Source organism: Mytilus trossulus, chromosome 11 (genome assembly GCF_036588685.1).
Source record: "Mytilus trossulus isolate FHL-02 chromosome 11, PNRI_Mtr1.1.1.hap1, whole genome shotgun sequence".
Lineage (NCBI taxonomy): Eukaryota > Metazoa > Mollusca > Bivalvia > Mytilida > Mytilidae > Mytilus > Mytilus trossulus.
The window spans coordinates 36,954,094-36,973,181 of record NC_086383.1 but is presented as its reverse complement, the minus strand read 5'-3'; the positions used below and the strand labels follow the sequence as shown (position 1 = coordinate 36,973,181).

Sequence of the window (19,088 nt, the reverse complement as noted above, 5' to 3'; positions counted from 1 at the left end):
GTTCATTATCACTGAACTAGTATATATATGTTAAGGGACCAGCTGAAGGACGCCTCCGGGCGCGGGAATTTCTCGCTACATTGAAGACCTGTTGGTGACCTTCTGCTGTTGTTTTTTTTTCTTTGGTCGGGTTGTTGTTTCTTTGATACATTCCCCATTTCCATTCTCAATTATATTCATTACTTTTTATAATTTTTACCAATTTGTTTTTGTTAGTGCATTTTCTTCAGTAAGACAATGGCAAGTGAAAGGAAAGTTTGTATAATTGGAGCCGGACCTTGTGGTACCTCAGCATTATTCCACTTTGATCAGATCAATGATTCTACGACGGAAGTCATCTGCTACGAGAAAAGCGACAAGTGGCTTGGACTTTGGAACTTAACATGGATGACTGGTATTAAATTTTCCCGTGACTAATTAATTGTTCTGGAAGATATTGTTGTTCCTCATATTTTTATCCTAAAAATATACAACGAAATTTTTCATTTTAACATACGTTCCTCAGTTTCTTCATCTGAACTATCTAAATTTTGAAACCAAATGATAAAGCTCGAACATTATAAAATACAATACATTAGAGTCATTCATTTAAATACGTAAAATACCTTTGTAGATGTCAAAAAAGAACAGGCTACTGCCGCAACATCAGATTATAGATGTTCCATTATCCTGATGATCATTAACCAAACTTTTATTTAATTAAAAAGAATCATTTAGAAATCACATAAACTTCAAACGAAGCGAAACCAGTTGCATCGACGTTGACTACGATCCTCCATTTATCGTAAAAATCACGCCACAGGTAAATAAATTCTAACTGAAAAATCATGTTGACGTGCAACGAATAATGTAGTCAGTCGTCTAAGTAAAGTCCATATAACTGTTTTTGATTAATCTTCAATAGGAACGCTTAAACCCCTAAAATAATGACAGCCAATGCAAGGCGGGTTGGTATGTAATTAGGTATATTTATTAAAAAATGTTTTTGAAATTTTCTGTATATATCAAATGCAAAACGTATAAAATCTTAAAATGAGTGTGCAAATATACTATGCCAAGTGTTACATGGTCAACAAGAGAGGTTTAATATACCAAAAGGACATGAATACTCAGATGTCGAAAATAAACTGACAACGCCATGGTAAAGAGAGAAAAAAGCCAAATGACAAACAACTGTATACGAAACAAACCTAAAAGAAAATAAAACATAACAATTGAGCAATACTATCACAACAAAACCTGGGATTGAGGGGCGAATATTGTGAACTGCCCTTATGTATAATGCTTTTTTTCAAAATACAAAATCATAAAATATTGTTTATTCGTTTTTGCTAGGAACTGATGAATATGGAGAACCTTGTCATGGTGGCATGTACAAACATATGTGGTCAAATGGTCCTAAAGAAGGCCTTGAGTACCCGGATTATACATTTACTGATCACTTTGGAAAACCAATACCATCTTATCCTCCACGACCGGTTATAAGAGATTACTTGGAAGGTATTTTACTTTTACTTTTCTAATTCGTTTTGAACCGTTTGGTGATTTATTACCATGTAAATTATGCGGTATTCGTGGTCCACATTATGACAAATAAAGAGCTGTACAGCTGTTTTAAAAATTTGTGGCATAAGGGGAGCGGCAAATTCTTCATTTATTAAAAAAATGCAAGTAAATAAAACGATCTGCAATTTTCTTTAATCGATGAAATGGGCGGGAAACGATTTAGAAAGACACTTCCAATGGTAGTACAGACAGGGAATTTTTTGGCAATTATAAATTAATAAATGGTGAAGGGAAAACGGGATTGTTTTTTAAACAGGGTATTACCCGACCCGACCATAAAACGATATTCTACACACAAATTTCTTATGACAAATGAGTTGTCACGATTTCTTCTTTTTGTTTACCATGGTGAACAGTTTGAGAAGTAAATCAAATACATTGTATAATTTACTATGCGAGTGTCAGTGTAAAACCTGGAAAAATAACTTACGTGGACTATTAGGTATTCAACATAGAGAATGAAACGAATATCGAAGTTTTAATTTAAGAAAAAAACAACCTGGGAAGTAATAACATTCAAGTCTAACAAAGTGCACCATTGATAACATCAAAGCACTAGAGAGAACCGATAGGAACCTTTCGAAGTGGCACAATTTAAGACAAAAGTATTTTCTTTGTCATTTTGTTTGTTCAACAAAAGTACACGCACTGTTAAAGATTTTACTTTTTTTCTAAATGCAAACAGATTCAATGGAAACTGATTCCAGCATCAAGAGTTTATTAATGTTTTGACTTTTAAAGGACGGAGTAAGAATCTTTACGTGGATTTTCTTTCAACAATGGATGTTATACCACCAAATCAGAGTACGTCTCATCCGGTTACATAGTACATAAAAGGGTCGAAAAAATTCCCTTCATTTTGACAGTTGTAAGAAATTAATCCTTAATTGCATTGCAATAAAACCATTCTGAGTAATACATTTGTTAACATTATCTTGGATGACTCAAAACACCATTCCTATATTATTTGGTGTTTCCTCAAAATATTTTGGAAACTCTAATTTGCATAGTTACTAAATCTTGTAGACAAGAAAGAAAGGGGTAGAAATTTAATTGGTTAACTTCCTGTGATGAATGTCACCTACCGAATTAGACTATTTACCGATTTTTTTATAACATTAGCAACTCGACTGGTGCCACATGTGGAGCAGGATCTGCTTACCCTCCCGGAGCACCTGAGATCACCCCTAGTTTTTGGTTGGGTTCGTGTTGTTTATTCTTTTTTTTTAGTTTCCTTTGTTGTCTCATGTGTACTATTGTTTGTCTGTTTGTCCTTTTCAATTTTAGCCATGGCGTTGTCAGTTTTTTTTTTATAGATTTATGAGTTTGACTGTCCCTTTTTGAATCTTTTGTCCTTTTTTTATTACTTTATATGCAATGGACTTTTATGTAAAGTTTTGTTCTGAACAATGTTTTGAAAAGTGCAAATTAAAAAAAATACAATAGTGGTATCACACCTATAATATATCCAGTCAATAATTCAAAATGTTTTTTCTTAGGCAGGCTTGTCAAGAAAAGCAAATCAGATTTAAAGCAGTTTATCAAATGGACCACTGTCGTAAGATATGTGCGCTACAATACAAAGTCAGATGATTTTACGGTTACAACAGAAGATATAAAGACGGGTCATACTAACGACACCAATTTCACTCACGTCATAGTTGCAGTAGGCATATATAATTCCCCAGACAAACCATACTTTGAAGGCATAGAGACCTTTCCTGGTAGGATAATACATTCACATGACTTCCGTGATGCTACACAGTTCAAAGGTCAGCGAGTGTTGGTTGTCGGGGCTAAGAATTCTGCAGAGGATATTGCGTTGCAATGTATGAAATTTGGCGCCAAAAATATTGTGACATCTTATAGATCGAGCCCATTGAATTATAATTGGCCAGTTGGAATTGAAGAAAGGCCTTTAGTCCAGAAAATAGATGGAAAAATTGTACATTTTCTTGACGGTAGTTTTACTGAAGTTGATTCAATTATCCTGAGCACTGGCTACAAGTATATGTTCCCGTTCATGGAGAACAATTTACGACCTGTTTTATCTAACATTTTATATCCTGCTGGCTTATACAAGGGTTCACTTTGGTTACAGGGAGGTAACAGGAAACTGTTTTACATGGGAGTCCAGCACCACTGTTTCACCTTCACAATGTTTGATGCCCAGGGGCTCTGGATATGTAGGTATGACACAACATTTTATTCATCATTTAAAAATTTATAATAATTAATTAAGGCGACAATCGTTTACTTTGAATTTTTGGAAAAACTAAGGATTTTCTTACCTCAGGAGTAGATTACCTTAGCCGTATTTGGCACAACTTTTTAGTAATTTTGGGTCCTCAATGCTCTTCAACTTTGTATTTGTTTTGCTTTTAAACTATTTTGATCTGAGCGTCACTGCTGAGTCTTATGTATACGAAACGCGCGTCTGGCGTTTAAAATTATATTCCTGGTACTTTTGATAACTGTTTACCACTACCTAATAAACGTAGTAGCAAGTGACTAGGTATTAAAATGATAAAACTCCCTTTGGTAAATGTTTTTTTTCAATTTGTAAGGATTTGTTGAAGAGGTTTGCATTGATGTTAATGCTATCGGTATATTTTTAACTTTCCAGAAGTTAGGGGCGATGAAGGCTACTACATGATAGTGTGCTGTATTTGCTCCTATTTTCTGATAATGAAAGTAGACAAACGCTTCAAGAATGTTTTTCAAAATTACTGGAAAGTGTTGATTTTGTTCACCTATTCGCTTTCTTTTATAGTTTTATTAAACTATCTATCGACGTATGTATTTCAAATTCTACTCAAAATAAATATTGAAAGAGTATATTATCATCACCATCATCATTTAATATACATATGCCTGTAATACTTATAATCAAAATAAATAAGAGTTGAACTGAACCCGGTGAGAAAAATCCCTGCACGTTGGGTTTTTTTTTTAAATTTATAATGATTTTAAATGTTTAGTATATGGAAAATAGTATGAACATGATAAAAACACTGCTGTATTCATTTAGGTATATAACGGACACGTTATCAAACAAAGTAAAGAGCTATGAAGAAATGAAGAAAGAAGAGCAAAAATGGTTAAAGAGATGCAACAGCCTAAAAGACATCCATGAACAGATAGACTTTCAGGCTGATTTTATCAAAGATCTGAGCGACGGAACCGAATATTCATCCGATGCGCCTAAGGCAAAAGATTTTTTTCACAAGTGGGCATGTGATAAAAGAGCGAATATTGTTACTTACAGGGACCAGCAATACAAATCGCTTTATTCTGGTACTGAAACAGTTCCCTGCAGTAAACCGTGGTTTCAAAATTTTGACGATTCACTAAACTCATTTGTCAATAGATAGACTAAATAATTCTGACATGCAATATGCTTAATTGTAGCACCATATGCATATCAGCTAAGCTCAAGGATTTCTATTTTTTGGAATGAAACAATGTTATGCTGTACTATTGAGGCTCGAATATTATGTTTTTGTGATAAACGCCAGTAAAGCATTCTCATAAGTTTAGCCTTCATAAGATCTTGTTATATTTTAAGTACCTAAATATTCAAAACATAAAATAATTTACCAAAATATATTTGATATAACAATGTATATAGAAGTTTAGGACGAAGAAGACAACAAAGCACCAAAAACGAAGAGAAAACGAATAAAATGTGTAGAAGTGTCATCCATGAGCTATCCCTATTGAACAACAGGAGGCAAAACATAAATCAAATCACCGATATTAGAAAAATAAGCCATGAAAAGCCCTATAAAAAAAAATCCAACTTAAATATGTTGAACGAATAACATAAAAAAATGTCATAATTTATAACCTAGCGCAAACACTTGACTTCTGGCTATAATAACATAACAATTATCTGTGGTTAAGATATCAACTTTACAAACTTTAATAAACCAAATAATGGTAGTCAGAGCAAAACACCAACTACTAATATATCATGTTTTTTCAAGACTGAATGGCGATACAAAAACTTTTAACAGATTAAATGCAAAATACTTCAGAACATAACAGATTGTACATAAGCAGTATTAAACATACAACTACAAGTTACTTCAGAACATTACAGATTGTACATCAGCAGTATAAAACACACAAGACGATACTAAAATGTTTTAAAAAATAAAAACATATTTTTACTGTTTTTGTAAAAATTGAAAAACAGTAAAGAGTCAAACAGATCACGAGGCGTCGAGCCCACAATAAAAAATTACAACATTATAAAATAAGTGTCACAATGCAATGGCGTGGGCTCCTGACGATGAACATAACCATAGTCAATTATTTTATTCTTATTAGTTATATGAGCAGATGTTCAAAACTTGTAATCGATAGAGCTGTGTCATATGATAGAAGTTGACAGCGATTTATTGAAATAGTTTGAAAAAAGAGAAACAGACGATGAGGTCTTATATTTACAAAGTCAAATAATTTGAGGAATATCCCTTAGCTATAAATTTGCGTATAAAAGTAAAATGAAACCTTTGGAACTGTCACAATTGGCATACATGTAACCATTAAAGTCCTTTTGAGCAATTCATTTTGCCTAATAAGGAATCCGCATTAAGAATAGTCCAATACAAGTGAAAATAATAAACTCGAATTAGGTAGACTGCACATGTACTTTTATTAATATATTGAAGACATGTTTGTCAACTAAAAGTCGATAAATATGAATTCCTACACTGCAACAAGTGTATAACGATATTTTTCCACTCGAGACAGTTAAATTTTATTATTCAAATCGCGAGGTCTGCCGAGCTTTTTGGGTAATTAAAATGTAACTGTCGAGAGTGGAGAAATATCGTAATACACGAGTAACAGTGTCGGAATCTGTTTCTCTGATGACTTTTAACCTTTTTTTCAAAGATTTTCAGAAACTATTGTTCTTTATATGCCACGTCATCAGGCATGGTCACCTTTTTTCATGACGTCACAATAGGAAAATTCAGAAGAAAACAAAACGTTTTGACGTCATGATCAAATTTCGACTAATCATTGGCCGAGAACAGATTTTTCACTACTGAGGAGATATATTTTTCTCACAACGGTCAGGAAATGTGAAAATAGCACAAAAATTAAGGCAAGTACCTCATTTTGAATACTTAACCATCCATTCAAGTGTCTAACACAGTATAGCCAAATCATGAAATGCATATTCACAATAAATAACTTTGTACTTGTGTTCTTGCTCCCCGAAGATATACTTTTTGATCCCATTAAATTGGAGTCATAAACAAACACGTAGCTACAATTTCTTATTTACCTAGAAATCAAAGATATCACATGAACTGTTATGATTCAAATCGCGACTTGAATAAAGGATCGACTTAAAATTAAACGTTCGTGGACTGTTGCCTCATTTGCAATCATACCACAATTCCTTATGTTTCTATAATTATCAGTTCAATTTTTAATTGCGAACTTTTAAGTTGTCTGTGGCAGCATTATCTCTTCTCAAATGAACCGCTTTCCGAAAAAGTACGTTAATTATGCACGTGCTTAAGATATCATTTATAACATGAAGAGGATCCCCTGTATTCCTACAGTATTTAAAGACTATCAAGCGTCTTCGTGATCCTCATTATACATGGTAAACAAGAAATAATGTTTTCCGTAGGTTCCTAATCGATATGTCTTAACGAAAGCAGTGATGAGGATCAATTATAAGACTGAATTTTGCCGGATATTCGTGCAATACAGCATCATAATATTTCAACCTCTTACTTAATCTGGAAGCGGACAGACGATGCCCCTAAAAGCACGAACGAAGTTCACTAAAACCAAGGTTTTTGATGGAAATGCAACGAACACGACAGTTGCTTATTGTGACATCACCTATTGCTGATTTTAACGGAAGTTGTTATTTCTATGATATAAATACTCGATGGTGCCACACTAGGAACGGGAACCCCATTCTAACCAGAGCATGTGATAATATCATTATAGGCCCGGGATTTAGTGTTGAAATGATCTGGGTAGCGTTTTATGGACTGCTCTCTTTTTGGAATGCTGTGTTCAATGTCGACTTATTTTTTGACGGTTGTCCCCTTGGAATATTTTTTGAAAGTTCGTAAACATTAACTTTTTTTTAACATCATGACAATTACAATGTACTTTAACATGAATATGATATTTTCCTCGTATTTAGCTGACATCGGTGTGCATACTGCTTCAAAAAGATTTTGGTTAATCAGTTATAAGGAATATACACGTATATACTGTAATACAATAATATCACACGGGAACAAATTAATGGCGGCATTAATATCATAATTTTCATCGAAGACGTATCTAGTTTTCAACCAACAAAAACTATGTGATAAACTTATTTATTGTTAGAAATTTGTATGAGACCAATATAAACATCTAATTGTCACACACACGATTCTCAATTCGGGTTATAATCATTGATAAACTAAAAGTGGAAAAGTGGAATGACATTTACCATGATAACTATGTTTAATGCATCTACCTCACTTCTGTTCCCGCACACTTAATTATGTCGAATTTGAAAGGATAGAATATGAATTGTATCATCTGATAGAATCATATTCAAAACAGTGTGGTCCTGGCCATTGATTGACGACCTAAATTATCCCATTGACTGGGACAGATTAGGTGAACGTTTGTCTGTAACGACCAGTGATCACTTCTTACTTATTATAGAATTTAAACTGTGGGGTCACCAAAGGTTCTTAACGCCTTTAATAATAAAGAATTATTCAGGAATAACCATTATGTTTTGATTTATATTATTGATATAAATCAACACATCGTATTATTTCGGATTCGTTTTTCGAATTGCTTAAATTAGGTGTTGAGAACCTTTGGTGACCCCACAGATTCAGTGTCTTTAACAAGTACATAGTGAGCAGTGATTGTTACAGACAAACGTTCACCTAATCTGTCCCAGTCAATGGGGTAATTTAGGTCGTCAATCAATGGCCAGGACAACACTGTTTTAAATATGATTCTATATCGTCAAATATTCGCGCTGGGCAGTTTCCCTAAGATCAAAATCGAATGTCAAGGACGGACAATTTATTAAATAAATTTTATTAGTAAGTCAGCATATTAGAGGCATGGAGATGTTATTGTTACAGATCAGCTCAATTATCTATAGTAATGGATCCTACAAATTAATGTAAGATACAGTCACAGAAAATAATTATATTAATTTTATAAATACGTCTGATGGGTCAGTGACAAATCTACAACAGATGTATCCATCGGATCGCCGTCAATGATGGTGATACATGGCTGTGTACATTATGTATATACAACTCGTCTAAACACCAACCCAACAATGTTAGATCTGTAAATTTGCTTCCGTAATTTTTTTTTTTTTTTTTTGGTTCTTCCCTCGCAGGGATTCGAACCCATGCTACTATATCGTGACACCAAATCGCTTGCATTGCAGCCGTCCCGCTAGACATATATACATATGTTGATAAGGGTACCGATCTGAACACTAGAAAAATGCTAACTTAGCCACGGTCAAATTTGCGGGAATACAGTACAGGGTATGTTTTTGGAATTACGAATATAATTATACGGTGACGCAATCAAGGTCATTATCCTGGTATCTCCCTGTGCACCATTCTTGTATTTGATGCTTCATTATACGATGGGGTACACAGTATGAACCCTGGGGCAAACTTATAATGAAATATATACATGAAGTATTGACTAGAAAGTATTTCAAAAATGAATATTTCTACCTTATAAAATTGAGAATGGAAATGGCTATTTAAAGTTAATAGCTAGTTTTTAATGTCACACAAAAAGAAAAAACCCGTCAATATATTCATTTTCCTAATACAAATATATATATATCAGTATATATAATTACAATTATCGGGGGGGGGGGGGGGGGTATTTACAATTAGACTTCAAAAACAGGATGACCACTGAGGTACATTTTCCTTATAAATACATTGTATACATTCATCCATTCATCTATTAATTAAATATTATATGTATAGGCAGGCTTGTCAAGAAAAGCCAATCCGATTTAAAGCGGTTTATCAAATGGAACACTGCAGTAAGATATGTGAGGTACAACAAACAGTCAAATGACTTTACAGTTACAAATCTTAAGACAGGACATGTTGCCGTAGGAATATCCAATACCCCAGACAAACCATACTATGGAGACATGGAGAACTTTCCTGGGACAATAAAACATTTACATGACTTCCATGACGCTACACAGTTCAAAGGTCAGCGTGTTTTGGTTGTTGGAGACAAGTATTCTGCAGAGGACATAGCGTTGCAATGTCTGAAATTTTGGGCCAACAGTATTGTGACGTCTTATAGATCGAGTCCAATGAATTTTAAATGACCATTAGTCCAGAAAATTCAAGGCAAAGCTGTGCACTTTATTGATGTCAGTTCTACTGAAGTTGATTCAATCAACATGAGCACTGGTTACAAGTACGACGTTCTCATTCATGGATGATAATTTACGTCTTTCTTCAACTCGTACTTTATACCCTGCTGGCTTATACAAGGGATCCCTGTGGTTACAGGAATGTAACAAGAAACTGTTTTACATGGGATTTCAGGACCAGTTTTTCTCTTTCACAATTTTTGATGCCCAGGGACTCTGGGTATGCAGGTATTAGGCACCATTGTTTTTTTATTGTATCAACATGCGTGTTTTATAAAAGTGACAGTAGTCTACCGTGTCCAATTTTTAAGTCTTGTACATATAGCAAGTGCCTCTGTATTAAACAGTTTTAACTCACGTGAGCAAGTTTCTTTTACTCTTTATATGCTTTATTTAAGGTCTTTTAGTTTATGAACTGTCAGTCGGATTATTTTCTTTACCTCTTGTCGCGATAGTTACTCCTGGGTAATGTTTTGTTCTTTTTTAATATAATTTTTAAAACTTATTTCGTTGTTACAACCGGAGATTCAATTTCGAATTTCGAAAGTAGACTAATTTGACAGAAGTCCCATGATTGTCAGTTGGCCAGAATCAATAGTTTCGATATGTTGGGATTTTTTCACCTTTTTGCTTTTTTTTTATTTTTATGTTTATCTATCAATCAACACCGTTTTAAATTATCAACTCCAAATACAAAAAGTCATGTAATATTATAAGGTCAACACGTGTTCATTTAAAAAAAAAATAGATTCCACATAGAACTGCTTTCCCGACAAGTTGTTCAAATCTATTTCAAAATTTACGATAGATAACTGTCTCGATATCTGTAGATCGGAGGCTTAATCCTCTTCTAGTTCAAACCAAAACTTTTAAATTAAAATCTGCTGTTTCTGAGGTAAGACAAAATATATATAAGATAGAGACATAAACCTTATGTTACTCGTAGTGTCAAAAGGTGACGAAAGCCCAACAACAACTTCAAGAAACGTAGGTTTTCCTAGACAGAATATTAGTAAGAACACTAAACTACTTAATGAAGAGAGGGTGTAAACAGTATGTAAACTTGTGAAATTTAAAACTTTAACATGTAAAATATCGAAAGGACGTACAACATCTAGGTAGCAATACAAAGTATGTATGAACCACAATGACACTTCCAAACAAGATCTTTTATTCCATAAACACTTTGGTAATGGTTTAAAGTAATTTTGTGGTGACTGAATCCCTAAATTATAATTTTCCAGCAATATATATATACATTAAAGCACCATTTATTTCGAAATAAGACGACATTCAAAACTTACACATGATTCATATCGTATGACCACGTGGTCTATATAGCCTGAAATAGTTCAGACACCGAATTTGGTAACAAAAAAATTAATATGCTCATAAACCACTTTATGCATATCTAGACAAAACGTGGCGAAAGTAAAACACCTACAAATATATTGACAATCGAGATTCCAACACTAATGTTTAGCCTTTTCAATAGTCGTCTGGCGCGAAAAGGACGATAACTCAATTTTAGAATTTAATATTTTTGGAGACGGTCAATTTCCGGAATTCCATGCTTGATCATCACTATTTTTTCTTTGGCCGTTGACGACATAACTATTGCTGTATTCTTTGACAATAAGGTATATTTAACAAGGCAGAATTATCAATGTATTATCGTGGTATCAATATATGTTAGAAATGTTAGATACCTGAATTATTTGTAATGTTGGCAAGGACAGTTCATCACGTCCACTGAAAACATGATTTTGTAAACTATCACTTATTGGCATCTCCGGGCGGCAAACCAGATTAATTTCCTGGTGATCTTTACTACAGCATTCTGATTGTTGTTCATTGCTACATATTATCATTTTTTGTGAATCGATGTTTGTTTACATTATCAACAAATGTGAGTAACATTCTAGGTTGAGTTGTCGTTCGTAGTGATATAGTTTGTTCCAAACCATTGTTTGTTTCTGGTACATGACACTATTCAGTACATATTTGTTAAATTGAATAGATATTACTTGTTTTAAATCATTTTTTAAAGAGACTTATTTATGTTCTAAAATTCAATTTTTGCATCGTTGCTTATTATTTATAACCCTTGTTGAAAGACTTAATCATTTTTTATAAGTTGTTTGGAAATATACTGTTGATTGAAAGCAATAAAACTGTATGTAGTTGTTGACAACATCCAATGATTGAGATGTTTGTGGCGTGACGTTCACAGTCCGACCATGGGAAGCTGCGCTCTGTCGGCTGCGTTCTTATTGGAGTCATTTTATGCTATATTTCTCTACTTTTGGTCTACATAATTAGAATTGAACTGATTGAAAAAATATATATTGTTTTCATTTATTTTATTTAGATAGCGCTATTACATTAGGCATCCATCGTATTTTTATTTATCAGTTGTCAAATTAGACCAATCTGTGATCTGTATCCCCTGCATAATGGATCCTTTTCTACCTCAGACATAGATTACCTTAGCTTGTTTTGGCAAAACTTTTAAGAACGTTGGTCCTCAATGCTCTTCAACTTTGTACTTTATTTCGCCTTTTTAACTTTTTTGGATTCGAGCGTCACTGATGAGTCTTTTTGTAGACGAAACGCGTCTGACGTTTATACAAAATTTAGTCCTGGTATTTATGATGAATTTCTTTACATACATGGCAGACCACACTCCTTTATTTCTTTAATGGCTTTCAGTTTGGTGGACACAGGGAATTGATTCCCAGTTCCCTCCCCAAACTCCTACTTCCCTCCATATTCTGTTCCCCTGCACTCCCATTTTTCATCAACAAGAATTATCTCTCTTTTAACAACACTTTTCTCGCGATTAAAATCACCCTGCCTCAAGCTTTCGTCCATCATATTTTTATTTCTAGTCCTCTCATTCCATAGTTCTCATAATTCTGTTCAACCCCTTATCAATGTCTAAGAACCCATCATTCGACAAATTATATTATACTACCTGATTTGTCTCCTAAACGTAAAAATTACGAGTCAGGTTTTTTTGCTTTAATGTGAATGGACATTTTTTTCACACATCTCATTTTTTCACTCCCATGCGTATTTGTTATTATCAACTTTAACTATATGGCATCAACGCACATAATACAAACTATCTTTTCACAAAACACAAAAGATTGCATAACAAATACATACTCAGGGATGCTATTAAAGTTTACTTTGCGAGCACAAAGTGATGAATTAATAATAAAACAATTTGGTTAAGCAAAATAAATATCCAAAATATGTTTTAGAAATAGACTATAGTTGACGAGATACCCCCTCGTGTAACCAGATTTATCTCTCCTGAGATTTAAACACATTGAGATTGAGATTGAATCGTTTCCCTTTGATAACAGCCTGTTCTAAATCAAGATTATTTGTTTGATGATTTTTAATTGATTGACAATACTTTAATAAAAGAAAATGATAATACTTTCAATTTCGGGGTCTCACAAAGACTTTTTCACCTTCTTTTCTAATTTTTCATTAAAAACCCAAATTTAGATGAAAAGGCTAATTTAATGTTACGAATGTGTACCTCACACGCTGATTATATGTTTTGTGTTTTCTATTCGTCTTTGATAAAAAGAGAAATATTTGATAAAACTTTTTTTTTAAAACTTGCTTTAATATGATATGATCTGTACTGATCTTTTCCGTTTCAATTCGTGTCAACTTATATGGTAGAAACTGATTGAAAGAATTTAGTATGTGTGGTAACAGAAAAACACAAATACATGCATAAGATACACCGTCATCTGAATACAACAATGATAACGTATCTATAAGCATTGAAGTCAGAGAAGGTGATTGACTAGTACTTAACATTTTGAGTTTGATATTCAGTTACTTCTAACGATTTGCACAAAATCATCAAAGATAACACGCATACCATTTGGTAAACAGAAGATCCTCATCAGTGGCGCTGAAATCAAAACATTTACAAGACAATTTTAAAAAACAAATTGTATCAATGTTAAGAATAAGAATACTATTACTTATCTTTTTTAATGTTTTGATATATCTTGATGTTCCAAAGAAAATATTGTTATAAGAACATTTTCGTGTTTTTCAATTGTGATTTTTTTTCAATATATTAAAAACCTTAAAATTATTAGCAATCATACATTTCTAGTTATTTTCGACAACCAGGGTGAAATATGTTTGACTTAAATATACACGGTCTCTACACATAGGAATTTGTTTTCTTTTCTTTATTAAACGCAAGACATACTATTGTGTTCTGATAAAAAAATCATGTCTTTCACTGTTAAAACTCAAACTAAAAATTCAAAAAGGAACCTAGTTTAAACATATTTTATTTACTCAAAGTAAAATGGATTGGACACAAGTAAGCCATACTTATGAAGTCCGCTCCGAATGACAATAATTTACAATACAATATTAATATGAGCATGCAATATCAAAATAAACAATATTTTACGAGTCTATCAATTGAGAAAAAAAAAAGGAACCTATACCCTATTAACCTCTTTTTTTTTTCTTTTTCTGGAAGACATATTAACACATACTTCTATACTTCGTTTGTGTTATAGGTCAAGGTTCTAAGTCAATTGTGAGAAAGAAGATTTTATTTTGCAAGATTTCGGCACACATCAACCATTTTAGTAACAATTTTGAAATCACCCTGATAATCACAATGCTAATTAGATTGTCTGAAATGTTTTTGAATTGACTTTCATCCATTTAAAACCTGCTCGTCAATCCCTCCTATATTGATGATTGTTTTTAACATTTGTTATGCATTTGATAATATATAATGGCCTTTTTACTTCTCTGTAAATATTCAAACGATAATATTTATAAAAAAATAACGTTAAATCTAAAGATCTCGACATGCACGAATCATAATAAAATCGTTTCTACATACGGAAACGAGCTTGAACTATATATAATTGCTTATTTAGTTCTCTTTAGGTAGTCAGTTGATAAGTCGAGCATTCTTAACTACTATATATATGGATAATGACATACACAAATCGTGAGAAATTATTTGCAATTGGACAAGTGGTCACATTTTTGTAATAGTACATACAGTGTATGTAAATTGCGGATCCTAAAATATCATTTTTACTGTATATGCCAGAAATTTTGGATGTAGAATGATAAATAAACAGACGACTTTTTTTTTATTTTTGAAGAAAATGAAGAAAATAAGTTAAAATGTATATGTAAAGAAACACATAATACTAATAAAACAAAGTAAGAGATGCGAACGGGTTTCTTTCGCGCCTAAAGCCAATTAGCTGTGAAATATATACTAAAATAGGTGAATATTTAAGACATTTCACGAACAGATCGTGCAAGTGTTTTATAACTAACAGGTAAGATGTTGTTGCAGAACAAATATTCATTTCAACACAATTATCAAAGTTGTATAACGTAGAATAGGTTTTGTCAGTTTCTTCATATTGAACTGAATTCCACTATGATGCTTTCTTTATGCGAGTCATGTTTACTGTCGAATAATGATTCTATTCTTTCATTTTCACTATAGAGCGAGTCATAAGTATTGTATATGCGAAGCATTTTCACTGTATGATTTATTTATTTTTGTATCTATTACAGCGTATTTTTTAAGCATGTAAAGCAAGACTTTAGTTAGCGTGCTTGCTATGTTTTTTTTTTTTATTGCACAATCATTATGATAATAACACCCAATTTAATTCAAATATAATAATTATATAAATACAGGTTAAACTATGCCGATACATATTGTTTAAAGATATCAATCTTATTTACAAAGTTTGTATAAACAATTATACAAACAAAGCAAGCAAGTAAACCAAAGTTGTGCTTTACATGCATTAGAAAATTAGCTGTAAAGCCTTAATTTAGCCGACTTGCTCAAACAATAGATAAAGTAAGAGACGGATTAGATAGAATTTAATTTACGGAGGAAAGTTTTGGTTTAAAACACTCTAAATAAATTCAATAGAAATAACGTTTATTTCAAATGTATTCCATTAAATTTCTTATAAATCGTAGAGGGATCTTTATCTTTTTTGTTATCCATTTCCATATTCTTGTTTTTTTTATCCATTTCAATGACACTTCATCACTTATTACGTACATCTTGATATAGATTGAATCGTTGGTTTTTCCGTTTAAAAAGTTTTACACTGGGGCTCTTTATAACTTGCTGTTCGGGGTCAGCCAAGACTTTATGTTGAAGACCGTATTTTGAGGTATAACGGTATACTATTATAAATTGTGTCTCGAATGGAGAGTTGTCTCATTGTCAAATATGACATCATATCTATCTATGGCTCAAACCGAAACGAGACGGGACAAAAAGGGATAAAAATACACTTTTTTAATATATTTATAATGGGCTTAATATGAGTCAGAAAGGAGTAGAACAGTGGGTCGCGTTGGGGTATAAGCGTGACGCTGAATTGCCGATTTTTTTGTAAGCGTGACACGTGAAAGTCAAATGATTGTGTCGTGAAAACGAGAAATAAAGTATAGCGGGACACGGAAAATTTCAAACTGCATAGTATAAGCGGGATACGGGAATCTGACAAAGCAGTAAGCGGGATCAGGTATCAGACCCCCCCCCCAATGAGACCCCAGAATAAGTTAATTATTTATCTTCATCATATTGTTACCTTCAATAACAAATGTATCCCATGCATGCATTTTCATATTTCTGGTTCCTTTTTCAAGTTTGTCGTCTCCAAATTTATAGATAAAAGTCCTTATTGATATTTGGGGTTCTTTGACATGCTGAATCTAACCGTGTATCCAGTTTTGGGATTTTTTGCCAAGTTACCGAAATAGCCCACATAGAGGTCTAAGGGTCTAAGATCATCAAACATGAATTGTAGCATGCATGTCGTGTACAATTACCCAAATGTGCATTGTTTGACATCTGTGATAGTATCCACTCGCGGATCTAGAAATTTTCATATGTAGGGCCCAATAACTGCCTAAGAGGGGGCCCGCTCCAGCGATTCCATATAAAAGTAACCAAATGTTTTCCCAAAAAGGGGGCAACCCCCTGTCCCCCCTCTGGTATCGAGCTGTGCATTACGGATCATTTTTTTGTATCAAGGGTGCTCTACGTCACGTACCAATGCAAACAAAAAAGTTCGCCCACACACCTTACATTTCATGTTTTAATGACTAGGGATAATTTATGTCACATACCGTTTCACCTTATACAGTAAAAATCATGCAAGTAACAATCGAGTCATTTATTCTACCAAAAACTGTCTTTTTCAGAATATGGAAATTGAAGCAGTTGAGGGTACAACAGGGAAAGTTAATCTTTTATAAGCTTTTCTGTCACCATTGCGTTTCAAGATACATATTTTTCTGATCGCAAGTGTATGTATTGTATGGAAGATAACGTCCTCAAATGTACTCGTCTTTATTTTACACAGATTGCACTTAAACTCCGCTATATTAATCTTTGACTTAAAAAAATTACAGAAATATCTTAATTTTTTTTTTAAATCAAGGAAAAACGTAATTTGAAGAATACACTATGACATTTTGAAAAGCGTCGTTGTTACAAGTGTGAAAAGCTATATATTTGACAAAGAATGAATGAGGAGTTTGTATTCCAATTTGAAAATACATTAATCAGAAATTCTAAAGTCATCAACTAAGTTTTTTCATTTGTTTCAAGTGCATTTATCACATAATTCTACAATAAAAATTCCTCGCATCTTCAAAAATTCCACATCAGAAATGACTCCACTAACAGTGATAATTCATCGCATCTATAGTTAAAATAATCGATATGCTATATTATGTTGCTTTTATAACACTTATTTGTACTTTAATGCTATGTTTGTACATAATATAGACATATCACAATGAAAATATGTAAAAACTTTCCTTCAATCAATTAATTTGGTATTTTCAAAACGTAAACAAATACAGTTTTCCCATGATCCTTTATTCTACAATAGACATACCCGCATATAACAGTAAAAATGAACTAGCTGGATTCGCAGTTTATAAACACTGACATATGTACTTAAATTTGCAAAACAGCTAACAACATTAAAAAAAAATGACAAAAATTCCGAAAGCATATGAAAAATACTAAATCAAATGTCAGTATTATTGGTTGATGGAGTAAAATATTCTGCGCAGGATAATAACTTCTTATTACCAACCAAATAAATCAAAAACTATAGATGTGGTGCGATATGGATTCATGTCACACTACTAGGCGAGCGGCGATTTGAGAAAAAAGCCTCTCGTTAAGGTTTTTAATGCACCTATCGAACACACAGCTAATTTGGGTATCAATCGAAAGAAAAACTTCTAGAGCATACAATTTGGGTGGTCGTCAAAGTTCTCTATGGTCACGTTTCTTGCAAATCTCACGAGAACACAGACATGTCGAATTACTTTGGATAATACGGTGACATTTAACATTGCATATATCGGAATTGTTGAAAATATATTATCCGTTTTTATCTAAGATAGCGTTGAATTCATTCTAAAAAGACATAGAATCCAAAAAAAGGAGATTTTATGAAAAATTAGTTGATTCTGATGCATCTGTAAGACCAACCCAAAAATGTAAAAAAAAAAGGCATATTTTTTTTAGATTGTCAGTGTCAATGACTATTTAAAACTCTTGTATGTTTTGTTTTTATAAATTCCATATACCCTGAAAAGATTGCGACACACATCGAAGCTCAACGATGGATAATAAAGGTTTGACGACTTTTCTAAAATCTGCATTATTAAACGGTATAATATTCCGGATCTGCATCGTGTGTATCCCAAACGCTATAAATTTATATAAATCCAGTATCTACTATGCATAGGTAACACTTGAGTTTCAAAAACACAAGTCGTGTTTTTAAAACATATTACTAGATAAATATTCGTACATGTGTTACCAAAAGACCACTTTAACCATTACTAACGATATTGGCATGTGTTATGCAAGCAGCTGCAGACTGCATTTTGTAGAATAGTATATTCTTGAATATTATCATAATTACTCATCATTGATAAGTGTCCAAGTCCTGTGAAATGTGCGCAACTTCCAATGAAGCGCGGTCGCATGTCCATAAATTAG

The 19,088-nt window shown here is 32.8% G+C and overlaps 1 protein-coding gene across 1 annotated transcript; it reads left to right on the top strand.

The window, feature by feature from the left end:
• The first annotated feature begins 237 nt into the window (after window positions 1–237).
• On the top strand, window positions 238–5,083 carry LOC134690010 (trimethylamine monooxygenase-like). The gene is made up of 4 exons (XM_063549980.1): window positions 238–394; window positions 1,336–1,500; window positions 3,066–3,756; window positions 4,598–5,083. The coding sequence occupies exons 1-4, from the start codon at window positions 238–240 to the stop codon at window positions 4,938–4,940; spliced, it is 1,356 nt and encodes a 451-aa protein (XP_063406050.1). The 3' UTR covers window positions 4,941–5,083.
• The last annotated feature ends 14,005 nt before the right edge of the window (window positions 5,084–19,088 follow it).

Coding starts and splice junctions, on each gene's coding strand:
- LOC134690010 (XM_063549980.1), top strand. CDS start 238: ATGGCAAGTGAAAGGAAAGTTTGTATAATTGGAGCCGGACCTTGTGGT. Junction 1,501..3,065: donor TATAAGAGATTACTTGGAAG/GTATTTTACTTT, acceptor GTTTTTTCTTAG/GCAGGCTTGTCAAGAAAAGC. Junction 3,757..4,597: donor CAGGGGCTCTGGATATGTAG/GTATGACACAAC, acceptor GTATTCATTTAG/GTATATAACGGACACGTTAT.